This window comes from Chanodichthys erythropterus, chromosome 13 (assembly GCF_024489055.1).
Source record: "Chanodichthys erythropterus isolate Z2021 chromosome 13, ASM2448905v1, whole genome shotgun sequence".
Taxonomy (NCBI): Eukaryota; Metazoa; Chordata; class Actinopteri; order Cypriniformes; family Xenocyprididae; genus Chanodichthys; species Chanodichthys erythropterus.
The window spans coordinates 10,047,616-10,060,715 of record NC_090233.1 but is presented as its reverse complement, the minus strand read 5'-3'; the positions used below and the strand labels follow the sequence as shown (position 1 = coordinate 10,060,715).

Below are 13,100 nucleotides of genomic sequence, written 5' to 3'. Positions count from 1 at the left end.
TACCTCTAATACACCACTATGTCCAACTTCGTTCAGCTTCCGGCTAGTGAGGTCTGATCGCGCTCTGACCATGGAAGTGATGTCTCGCGCTCATTGAAGTATATGGGCGAGACATCACTGCCGTCAGCAGAGCGGGTTTTTTGACCTCACTAACAGGAAGTTGAACGAAGTTGGACATAGTGGTGTATTAGAGGTAAAAATTATATAAATAATGTTCGGTTTCTCGCACAAACCGATCGTTTCGTGTCTTAGGACATTAATGTGTCGTCACGAGCCGCAGGGTTTAATTTGGATTTGTCTAAGCGTTTTATTTACTGTTATAGTTGAAGTTCCCATCTACTGCTATTATTTGACTGACAGACGGCAGCGGTTGCAGTTAAAAATCATAATTTGCGTTCGACTGAAGAAAAAAAGTCACCTACATCTTGGATGCACTGGGGGTAAGCAGATAAACATCAAATTTTCATTTTTGGGTGAACTATCCCTTTAAGGTTTTTGATGAAAACATTCCAGGATTACTCTCCTTACAATTGACTTTAATGGCCTTCAAACGGTTGAAGGTCAAAATGACAGTTTTAGTGCAGCTTCAAAGGGCTTTAAACGATATCAGACAAGGAATAAGGGTCTTATCTAGCAAAACGATCTGTCATTTTCAGAAAAAAAAATACAATTGTTTATGCTTAATACAAACAGATTTTCACCTTGCATGTGCTTCCGCTTTCCATATTCTTCAAAAAGCTTACGCTGTATGTCCTACGCCTTCCCTATTCTTACGGGAAAAAACTAAACTGGCGCTGCGTTCGTTCCGTAAATTGAATAGGGAAGGTGTAGGACATACAGCGTTAGCTTTTTGAAGAATATGGAAAGCGCAAACATGTGTAAGGTGATCATCTGTTTATATAAAGCATATACAGTTGTATTTTTTTCGAAAATGACTGATCGTTTTGCTAGACAAGACCCTTATTCCTCGTCTGGTATTGTTTAAAGCCCTTCGAAGCTGCACTGAAACTGTCATTTTGACATTCAGCCATTTGGAGGCCATTGAAGTCCACTATAAGGAGAATAATCCTGGAATGTTTTCAAAAACCTTAATTTCTTTTCGACTGAAGAAAGAAAGACATTTTGATAAAATATATAAAACAAATAGCTGCAGTTCATCAAATTCAGCTTGCACTTTTTGTAAGTATTTTCGATCACCCTTTAGTTTAGGCTCCAATTCTCACTATTAACTAACTATTAACTACAACTTTTGCTTCAATAAACTACTAATTACTGCTTATCAATAGTTTGTAGGTAGTTGTTAAGTTTAGGTATTGGGTTAGATTAAGGGATGTAGAATATTGTCATGCAGAATAAGTCTGTAATATGTGCTTTATAAGTACTAATAAACAACTAGTTAATGACTAATGGTAAAGTGTTACCATATTTTTATACTCACAGACAGGAGTTGCTGAGAGAGGGTTACAGATTGATGGAAATAAAGAAGCTTCTCAGATGCTATGGCATCCGCACCTTAGCCCTCTCTAACACTCGTGATATTATGGTGAGTCTGTCTTCATTAACTTAAATGTCCTATTATGTGTGTTTATTTAACAATTTGGCTATTTCTTACTTTCTTAAAGATCAGCCTCGCTGTTCATGCAAGTACCTGATATTTTACTGTTGTTTGCTTTGCTAAGATGCTTGTGAGGCACATTCTGAAGCAGGACCTGCCCACCTCTCTCGAGGACTCACTGAAGTTAATTGAGGCCTACAAACTAAACCCAGCAGAGATCCACCATATTCACTGCATCCAGCTTATACAGTGTAATAAGGTATTACTCCCACAGAATTGGCTGTTGTACTTAAGATTAGTAGAATCAGTGTGGCTTGGTGCTATAGGTAACATGATCACCCTCACATTTCTTCTTAGAGACTGAAACCATAAATGGGTACATTTTCTATTGTGGTGAATGATCGTGCATTTATGCCAAGCGATTGCTTACGATCTACTGTTGATGGATTGAAATTTACTTTGTCTTTGCATTGTAATAATTTACATGGTTCTAAGAGTGCATTTTTTATATCCCTCATGTATATGTTTATATGTTTGAGTGAGGAGCTGGAAGTAGTTAAGACATTTCAAAATAAGAGACCCAGTTTGTTTCAGTTTTTTTTTTTTTTTTTTTTTAATAATAATAATAATAAAATTATGCAGAACATATTTTGTTCTGGTTATAATTGGTGTTTAGGGTGACAAAATAATGTGTATCTGGCATATACTTTAAAGGGTTCATTCACCCAAAAATGAAATTTCTCTCATAAAGTACTCGCCTTCATGTCATGACACACGTACAAGACCATCTTCAAAAGACGAGTTAAGGTATTTTTGATCAAATCTGAGAGGTGTTCTGACAAAGAACCCGGAAGCGCTGCACTGTCTAGAAAACGTCAACTGCGTAGGAGACTGACAGAAAAAGAGAAGAAATTGTTGAATAAAGTCATTATTTTTTTGTATTTGTGCACAAAAAGTATTCTCGTCACTTCATAACATAAAGGTTGAACCACTGTAGTCACCTGGACTATTTTAACAATGTCTTTACTACTTTTCTTGACCTTGAATGTGTTAATTACGTTGCTTTCTCTTGGGGATCAGAAACCTCTCGGATTACATCAAAAATATCTTAATTTGTGTTCTGAGGATGAATGAAGGTCTTACAGGTGTGGAACGACATGAGGGTGAGAAATTAATGCCAGTATTTTCATTTTTGGGTGAAATAACACTTTAATGTTTAGAATATACATAATACCATAATTATTAAATGTATAATGTTTGAAGCAGAAATATTTTATCTAGTGTACTTAAAAAATAAATAAATAAATAAAATAATTTTGCTTGTAACAAATCATTTTGCTTGCAACAAATTAATTTTCAATATATTGTAAAAAATATATCTCCTAGCCCTAATCAGCTGTTAAAATATGGAACTGTTAAGAAAGTATTATTAATTCAGATCTAAATCAAGGTTGTCATCACATTTGGATATTGTATTTACAGAGGGAGAAGTGCATTGCACTGCTGAAGAATCTGCCCCATTCTGAAGCAGAATTTGTGATTGAGCGAATGGCCTGTTGGGCAAGACTTGAACTTCAAGACAAGCGACACATTTCTGAAGAGGTCAGAATTTGTGTGAGAATTCTGGTGTGAAATGTGGTTCAGAAATGTGGTTATAAATAAAAAAATATACATATTGCATAGTCTAGAGTCTTGAATTGGTAATGTTTTAATGGGGAAAATATCTTAATACTAAATTAGGATTAACTTTCTATATAAAAGGTTTTTTCTACTTATTTATTTTTTGCATTATTGTTATTGGACATGTTTTTGTGAGATTCATCCATATAAGCAAACATACAGATATTCTGAATTTAATGTCTTTTCTTTCAATAGCAAAAGAAATTACAAATGCTCATATCACAGATTATGGTTGAAGCTTTAAAGTACCTGCAGAGCATTCAGACAGGTGAGTGCACAACCAATTCTCAAAGTATTAGTACTGGTATACTAATAATATAGGTTTTAAAGCAATAGTTCACCCAAAAAGATTACCATTTGCACCCTTACCCTCCTTTGAACCCAAACCCACTGGAAATGCCCAAATTAAAATATAGTTTATGAAGCCCTTGGACTATAAGTATAACTGTGGTCTCATTTTAAAGATAGTTGGCAATTTGGTTTATTAAGACTCAGAATTAGTCACAAAGAAAAATGGTTATAAAGGCTTAAATGTGTTACATTTTTATATAAAATAATTTTCATGAAATATTTTGAACAAAAAATAAAAAATAAAAAAATGAAATAGGCCTTGTGACATTCTAGAAACTGCAAATCTGACCATGTTTCATTTGAAATAAGCATCAGCTATTGAGCATAATCAATTTAATCCAATTTTTTTTGATGAACTAAATTGATTGTTTTAGATGGTTTCCTGTCCTTTCTTCTTTGTAGATGATGCATTCAAGAAGACTGAATGTGAGAACAATCTGAACATGTTCACAGCCATGTCTCATCTACAGGTCTTTATTTGTTCAAAATAGATTTTGAGGCATTTGATGCCATCTAAAGGTTCCACAACAAATTGGTATGTTTATTTTAAAATGTTTTAAAATGTTTTTGATTTTAGGAAGACTTTGACATCTTCTTAACACCAGAAGAATATGAGGATCCTGTAGTGAGACATAAGTTCAACCAGCAGCTCATCACTGCATATGAGAATGCACGAGCATGGCGGCGCTCAGGAAAACAGCACCCTGACAAGGTTTCAAATAGTCATCTGAATGGTAATGCTGCAGTAGCCAATGATCCAGATGGCAAAACGAAGACACTCTCTACTGAAGCTGGGCTACACCGACTGGCAAGGCAGCTGCAAAAGACAGAGCAAGAACTTTGGGCAGACCTGGCGCTGAGAGCTTTGGATGCTGGAGATGTGGAGAAAGCCCTACAGATCCTAAGGTGAGGGAGGAAGGAAGAAGTGAGGGATGGGTGGGTATTGAAAGATCTAAATGCTGTAAAAATGTAAACTTCTCAATATAGATAAAGTTAGGCTCATATGAGGTCATACATCTTGCAGAATGTGCAAGATGTTAATAATTTTAACAAGATAAGAGTGATCATAAAAGTTCCTTTTTTTTTTTTTGTTATTTTTTATTAAACTTTTTGAATTGAATGATTGGGGTAAATTTAGCTTGTTTTGTCTTCTGGGAAACATGTACATGTCATGTGTAGCTTCTGAATTGCAGTACTAAATAAAAAATAAAAAAATGAAATGTAAACAAAATTAAAAAATTTACCCATCATCATCCGGTTCAAAAGTTTGCACTAATGTGTTTTGTTGCCTTCTTGAGCATCAGTGAATGTTTTCACCTTTTGTAATAGCTGGTAGTCCCTCAATTGTCCTTGGTGTGAAAACATGGATCTCAAAATCATACATGCAGTCACTGTTGAAAAGGGTTAAAATATGCAGAAAATGCTAGAAAACCAAAGAATGTAAAGGACCTGGAGGAGTTGTGTAGTGTGCGTTACCGCTGGCAACGAGCACTGCAAGAAACCAGTCCACCCGAATTTGTTCAAACTAAAATCAAACTTACCTGCGGCATTTAATGAAGTGCAAGTTCGGCTCCATGTGCAGAGAGATTATTTAAAGCTAGGCTAGGCAATGTTTTTCATTAACACTTTTTGTTATACTGATTGAAACTCTCTTCACATCCTGGTAGCAATCAATAATAGAAGTGGTCAAAATATAAAAAAAAAATGTAGATATATTTTCTGTGGAAGCGTCCGGCAGGTAGGACATCCTATCATTGTATTTGGACTAAATGCAATGATTGGATGAATATTTTATGGTCCTGTCATCATATCCATTTGCATACTTCTATGCACCCTGCTCACGCAAACATCACACGTCATCAGCGTGTTCTATGGGTTGTAGACAGACAGTCTCCGAGTCTTAAGAGACACGACAGCTTTATAAGATGAACAGAATTTAATTCAGACTTTTATTCGAATATAAACATGATCAACACACATACATGGGAGCATGTCAAATATCGTAAACAGCTCGCTCGAAAGCAAGCACGTTTCAGCAAATGGACAATTTGATGAGAATATAAAAAATATCTTCATTTATGTTAAGATGAACAAAAGTCTTGATTTTGAAATGACATAAGGGTGAGTAAATGATGACAGAATTTTCATTTTTGGATGAACTATCCGTTTAACATCTAATATCTTCTCTCATATCGTTAATTTCACCCCATATAGTGAGCTATACCAGCATCACTCCAACTGCAGTACAGGACGAGTTCTGTTCAGCACTGCGCAGCGCCTCTGCCAGATGCTGGAGGAAAACATCCCCATGGTTCTGCCTGAAAAGGTTAACCTCCCTGCTGTCATCCATGGGCTGGCCTGCCAGGCTATTACTGTCTGCCATAGTGGTACTAAAACACTTTCACCATTCATATTCTCTTAAACTGCATATCACTTGAGTTCTCAATCAGTCAGCTTTTTATTTATACATGTCTTTAGTCTGTCCTTTACACTAACTTAAAAAAAGTACATGTATTTCCCTTTCACAGACCTTTTGCTGGACTGTTTGGAGCTGTGTAAAAGCACCAGAAGTGCTGCAGATGTGTACAGACAATGTCAGATTGAAGATTTTGGATTTTTACCTAAGGTAAGCTTGCTAAACGTTGTTTGTGTATATATATAATATATATGTGTGTGTGTGTGTGTGTATGTATGTATGTATGTATGTATATATATATATATATATATATATATATATATATATATATATATATATATATATATATATATATATATATAATATATATATAATATATATATATATATATATATATATATATATAATATATATATAATATATATATATATATATATATAATATATATATAATATATATATATATATATATATATAATATATTAGGGGTGTAACGGTACACAAAACTCACGGTTCGGTACGTACCTCGGTTTTGAAGTCACGGTTCGGTACAGCAGGTGGAGAGAAAACTAAACATAAAATTGCTTTTTTATATTATTAAACAGAGGTTTACTGAACAAATTGTGTTTTTGTCTTTAAATATATTAAATTAAATTAAAACTAAAAGTTTCTTAAGGATAAAAAAAAAATGATCTCTGCTAATGCTATAAACTATGTAGGGAGCCCTAATTTGAAAGAAACCCAAACTATTAGCCTAAATTCAATTGCTTTTTATTTTTAGATAAAATAATGAACACTCAAATAACAAATTGTATGCAAATCTGTAAGCTGCACCTAAGGCAGTTTTTGCATTAACTTCTAAATGTTTTTACTCCAATTCGTTGTTGAAATATAATCATTTCTACACAGTGGCTGTTATTTTAACATCAGATTTATTTAAACATACATTAAATAGCCTGATCAGGATATCACTAAAAGATTAAGTAAAATAATGAATATATTGGCTAATACAGTGCATATATTAAGCGAAAGAGTTCATTTCTCTAGCGAACTAACAAGCTGTGAACACTGAATGGCTTTTCTGAGGTAAATGCGTCATGACATATTGTTGAATACGGACGCTTTCATTGATGTCTTTCCACCGTTGAAACACTGAATGAGCGATTACATGAGATATGACCGTTTCAGTAAGTTGTACTGAATCTTGCAACATACCTTCAGATGTTCTTTCATGTTTATTCTGTAACTAGTATTAAGGAGGAAGAGATGAACACATTCACTTGCGCTCCGTGCTCGCGCTGCCGGTTGAACTGAGGCGCCTGTACAGTGATCTGTCACCCCACATCAAAGCACGTCAAAATGGCATTTTCTGTTTAAACTTCATGATTTCGTGGACAGAATTTGAAGGATGACACTTTGTTTCTTTTCGAAAGTAACAAAACGCAGAGCTTATTGCGGTTATTGGTGGTGAATATTGGTTGCAATGTAATGCTTCGGTACACATGTGCACCGTACCGAAAGCCCTGTACCGAAACGGTTCGGTACAAATACGTGTACCATTACACCCCTAATATATAAATATATATATATATATAACTGTTCAGATTACTTTGTTTTAGACTCACGGTTTCGGTACGGTTCGGTATGTGCTATGTTCAGGGAAAAAAAAATTATTACTGTCAAACAAAAACAAAGAAAATAAGAACAAATAAACAAATGGCACAAATAAATACAGTAAAGCAAAGATACAAATAAAAAGCTTTTCAGGGTTTTCATGTATCCAGTTTTCAGGTACAGAATTTGAATAAAGTAGGTAATAAAATGTAAAACAATTGAATAAAGTAGCTAACAAAATGTAAAACAACATTGCATGTAATCTTCACTGTATAAATTAAATATAGATCAATCATTATTAATTATTAAGTTACTATTCAGTCATAAGCAACAGTGATTTTGTTGTCTTTTGTTGTTTGATTAACATTAAAAACACATTCAGACAGCCGGAATGCAAGGGCTGCTGTCTCTTTAAGACACATGCGTTCTTTCTCCAGTGTATAAGTTCACTTAAGACTATGCTTACTAGAATACTCGCTAAGACGGGCATGTTGACATAATTTTGTGTGAATTTGTCTGTTCAAGCACAAGACTTGAAAGAGACCTCTGTATTTGCATGCTGTACACGTACTTCTGCGTGCGCGCTTCGGATGAGTGCACAAATCTTCTGAAAGCGCGCGTGTAAGTTCTCTTTTGCGTCTTGCACTCGGATGTTTAAATTTGCAAGGCCTAAATTAGTTTAGTTTAAACACAGATAGCAACATGTGCCGTTCAAGGTTTCACCTGCTCTCTTGAGCTATCAACACCCGGGTGATGACGGCAAAATGACTGCTCATATAGAGCATATGATACGGCACTTGCTTTGAACAAAGTTTAGGGGTAGCCTGAATGCATATCCATCGACAGAAACATACATTAACCTATCATTGACATGCCTTTAGTTGACACATGCTGTCTTCAGCCGCAGTGAAGTTCAAGCCACTTTGTTTCTCCATACACTTTTAAGAATATAGATATGACATTGAATGATATAGAATGACATTGCATTCTAAATACATAGACATTAATATAGAGATGGTCCCCACTTTGCAGCTATAATGGCTTCCATTCTTCTGGGAAGACTTAACGAAACATTTTGGAGTGTTTCTGTGGGAATTTCTGCCCATTCATCCAGTATAGCATCTATGAGGTACGGCACTGATGTTGGACGAGAAGGCCTGGCTCACAATCTCCATTCCAGTTCATCCGAAAGGTGTTGGATGGGGTTGAGTTTAGGGCTCTTTGCTGGCCAGTCAAGTACTTCCACATCAAACACATTGAACCATGTCTTTATGGACCTTGCTTTGTGCACTGGGGCACAGTCATGCTGAGATAGAAAAGGCCTTTTTCCAACTGTTCCACAAAGTTGGAAGCATAGCATTTTCCAAAAAGTCTTGGTATGCAGAAGCATTAATATCTCCTTTCACTGGAACTAAAGGGCCTAGCCTCTGAAAAACAGCGGCATACCATTATTCCGAAACTTTACAGCTTTACAGTTGGTGCAGTCAGGCAGGTAACGTTCTCCTGGCCAAACCCAGACTTGCCCATCAGACTGCCAAACAGAGAAGCGTGATTCGTCACTCCACAGAACGTGTTTCACTGCTCCATAGTCCAGTGGCGGTGTGCTTTACACCACTCTATCCAACGCTTGCCATTGTACTTGGTGTAAGGTTTTCATGCAGCTGCTCGGCCATGGATTCCCATTCCCGCCACACAGTTTTAAACGCTTCAACTTTCTAATAATACCACTTACTCTTGACCTTGGTATATCTAGCAGGGATGAAATTTCATAAAATGACTTATTACAAAGGTGGCATGCTAACACTGTATCATGCTTGAATTCACTGTCTTCAGAATGACCCTTTTTTCACAAATGTTTGTAAATGGAGACTGCATGGCTAGGTGCTTGATTTTTATACACTTGTGGCTATGGGTCTGATTTCAATAATTAAGAGGTGTGTCCCAATACTTTTATCCATATAGTTTTTATATACTTCTAAAAGGTTACAATGAAAAATTATTTTAGCTTCTTTGATTCTCTGAAAAGAACCGTACCATTGTTAGCTGGTAGGGGTGGGCAATGTGACAAATCTTGTAAGGGAAACAGTAGATTTTGGAGACTGTGGAAGGTTGCAAGTTCATTTCTGTGTGGCGCAACATTCATTTTTTACATCTCAAAAGCTTCAAACAGGGATGTGTAGACTATTTATATGCCCTCTATATATATTTATTTTCAGGAATCTGCATTGAGTGTTGAAGAGGACACATACAGTGAATCCCATTTTCATGATGTCTTTAATGAGGACTGCATTGTGCTAGATCCAGTCTCAGTGCTTCCGCTCCAGTACAAAATCACCAGAAATTTGTTGCCACTATCAGGTAAGCGTATGCTGCTATTGCTGGAATTGCAAACTAGTGCCTTAATATAAATGATTATTTTAAATTAGACCTTGGAATAATTCAGAATTAAGAAACACTTTTTATTAATTTCTTCCTTTGTGACCTAAATGTTTAAATAAAGATAATTAGATATATTTATATATTTAAAATATTATTATATTTTATTTTAATATATTAAAATAGAAAACATTATTTGATGGAGGTTTTCAGAATTTTTAGTTTTGGTTGAACTATTCCTTGTCGTCTATCTATCATCCATCTGTCGTTCTTTATATTAAATGTAATTAAACCAGGATCATTTCACAAGAACACTGCTTTCACTGTTAGATTCGAGGAACACTTTTGTTTATTTCTTGTTTTGTTGCGTTTTTTTTTTTTTTTTTTTTTTTTTTTTTTAACAGATATATTACTTATATTAGACATTTACTTTTTTAAAGGTATATTTAGTTAGTACAATATAACATAATTGTTTTTTATTTTTTTTATTTTATAAAGTACTTTATAATTAAATTGTATAAATTAGAATATCGGCGCCATCACAGAGAGACACAAAATCACTTTCCAGAACATTTTCATTCACTGCTCCTTGCTGGTAGAGTAATCTTCATTACCCTACCTGGACAGCCAGATCCATGAAAACTCATCTCTTCTGTCAGCACGTGCTGAACAAAAACCTTCTTGTACTATTCTGAACAATGTCTGAAACATTGTATTACTAGCACTTCACGTGTTTATTGCCTCCTTAAGATACATTTTGTAATTGAATGGTGACTCTTGAATTGTAATCAAATCGAATCCATGAGGCCTATGCCAATTCTAAATTGTGAGCCATATGTCTTGCCTCGTTTTGCTTGTGAAAATAAAACTGTCCTTTATTCTAGAATCGAGGCTTTATCCTTTTGGCTGTTCCTGCCTGTCATACTGTGCTCTCAAAGAAGGTAAGAGCATCTTATTAATGCGTTAACTAGTATACAGTGAGACAGTTCATACTATTCTTAATACCAAGGTTTTTCATTTATTGATCATCAAAAGTCCGCCAACTGATGCAAAATGCGTCATATGGCTGTCAAAAGTATTTTGCGGACAAATAAATGGGGATATCTGGGTATAGGTAACATAGGTAACATGGAGAAAGAGTACACAATGTTCACTTGCATATACTTCTGACATTGTAAAAAAGCTAGTTGAAAATCAGCAAACATGTACATGAGCAGAGAAGGACAGTCCAACTACTATCCATGAGTTTGGTTCCACACCAACTCCGGCTCATTCCCCATCAGAGAGGTCACATTCCCTAATTCCAAAGTACCAAATGCCATTTCCTCCAACAAGGTTCTCTTTGCCCACCTCTTCATCTGCCGGCTTTTGTTCATCCCACTGGTCCCATATTAATCTCCCACAAAGATGCTGCCCCAGTTTTTTTTTTTTCTTTTCCCAGTCTGAACCCGTCCGGGTCCCATAGATTAGAGCCCGCTCACCTGTGAGATACTCTCCCAGGCCTGGCTTCAGGAAAGGGCCCAAGTATCAAAAATCCAGGCATCTTTTTTATACTGACCGCATCATATTGGAAGGGGTTGAGCTACTCTATTATAAATAAGTTGTTGTTGGTAAATATTAGAATATTATGGATTAATCTGTCCTAAAAACCCTTCACTTTCATGCTTTCATTATTTTTAGGGCACGTTCAATTCAGCATCCCCAACTTTAATTGGTGACGACATTAGCTTCTTCTCTGCAGCTTCTGCTGTTTTCTGTTCAAGACTAGCAGCTTTAGGGGGCCAATGGAAAGGTTGTTTGTATTAAACAGTATGGTGCTAGTTGTTTGTGTTGTACTTGTCCAGGGTTTAAAAGTGTATATTATGATGTCTCACAACATACCTACCCAGGATAAAGTGTGATCAGTGTGATACATGGAAATAACCCAGGATTATGTTATTCCAAGACTAAATGAACAGTTTCAAGTGTGAAAAACCCAAATGTGTAAAGACTGTGGAATATAAAGAACTGTGGTTTATTATATTTAAAAAGCAAAAGATGGTTTTAAAGTTTTATTGTATTGTGTGAGGCGAATTAAAATAAAATGGCCTTATGGATTTCTTCATGAGAATTCTGTCCATTTTCACAGGCACTGATTTGGTTGGGCCTTTACTCAATCCCATGGCCTCTATGCTGCAAATGCTACAGGAGTGCAGTCAGCTTGAACTGGCTCTGCGACTTCTGATGGAGTCTTACGGCAGTATATATCTGCACTTTGTTTCTAACAACATGGACATCTCGCTAAGCAAAAGGGTGAGAATACTGTAAAATAGTTCAGTTCAAAGACCTATTATGCTTTTTTACATTGATACCTTTCTTTAGTCTGTAATATTGGGGTTTGAGCATTAAAAAGGTCGCAAAGTTACAAATCACAAAGACCAATGCAATGGGAGTTATTCTTTATATCAGTGCGCACTGTTTCTGAAGTCCCAGAAATGCCTTGATTATACACTTTTGGATGCCTGGGGGGAATTACGCATTTTCGTTTAATTACACGTGTTCCTCCCATAAATAAAATGCTAAACGTGGATTAATGTACTAAGACAGTGCCGTTAGAAGACTTTGTTCCAAACACAATGTATCTGATATGAATAAAAATCTTCGTCAAATTATAAAGGATATTTCAGCTTCCATATCAGTGTTTGGAATTTGCATTTAACAAACTATAAATGTCTTTTTATATAGGCCTATAGCCTTAGCCTGGGTGCCAGCCCGAACCCCGCCCACAACATTTTTTGGACGGGAAGTTCGGTCTGGACTCGATCCATTGTGGAGTAACTATGCTCGGCTCCCAGAAGGCCGAGCCAATCAAATTGTCAGGGCGGGCTTTAATCGATGATGGACAGGCTATCTGCGGTTACGTAACCACCCATGTCATCAAAGAGAGCTTGGGGAGTTTAATTGACAAGCGATCTAACCAATCAGAACGCCGCATCCACCATTTTGTCCAACAAAGCAGTCAGGAGTTAGAAGATTTACATTGGTGGAGTTAAACTTGAAAAATTTTGCATATTTTCATGAGAAATTCATTCTCATGTTCATTCATGTTTATTTGATGCTATAAATGGAC

At 35.8% G+C, this 13,100-nt stretch overlaps 1 protein-coding gene across 3 annotated transcripts in view; it reads left to right on the top strand.

The window, feature by feature from the left end:
- kntc1 (kinetochore associated 1) overlaps nt 1-13,100 on the top strand; it is a 63,270-nt gene that overhangs the window by 22,942 nt on the left and 27,228 nt on the right. For all 3 annotated transcript variants that reach the window (XM_067406252.1, XM_067406251.1, XM_067406253.1), the window contains 11 exons: nt 1,441-1,543; nt 1,680-1,814; nt 3,038-3,157; nt 3,431-3,503; nt 3,989-4,056; nt 4,164-4,492; nt 5,801-5,973; nt 6,115-6,212; nt 9,832-9,973; nt 10,876-10,932; nt 12,120-12,283. In XM_067406252.1, the coding sequence (XP_067262353.1) occupies nt 1,441-1,543; nt 1,680-1,814; nt 3,038-3,157; nt 3,431-3,503; nt 3,989-4,056; nt 4,164-4,492; nt 5,801-5,973; nt 6,115-6,212; nt 9,832-9,973; nt 10,876-10,932; nt 12,120-12,283 (1,462 nt within the window). The remainder of the gene's footprint in view (nt 1-1,440; nt 1,544-1,679; nt 1,815-3,037; nt 3,158-3,430; nt 3,504-3,988; nt 4,057-4,163; nt 4,493-5,800; nt 5,974-6,114; nt 6,213-9,831; nt 9,974-10,875; nt 10,933-12,119; nt 12,284-13,100) is intronic.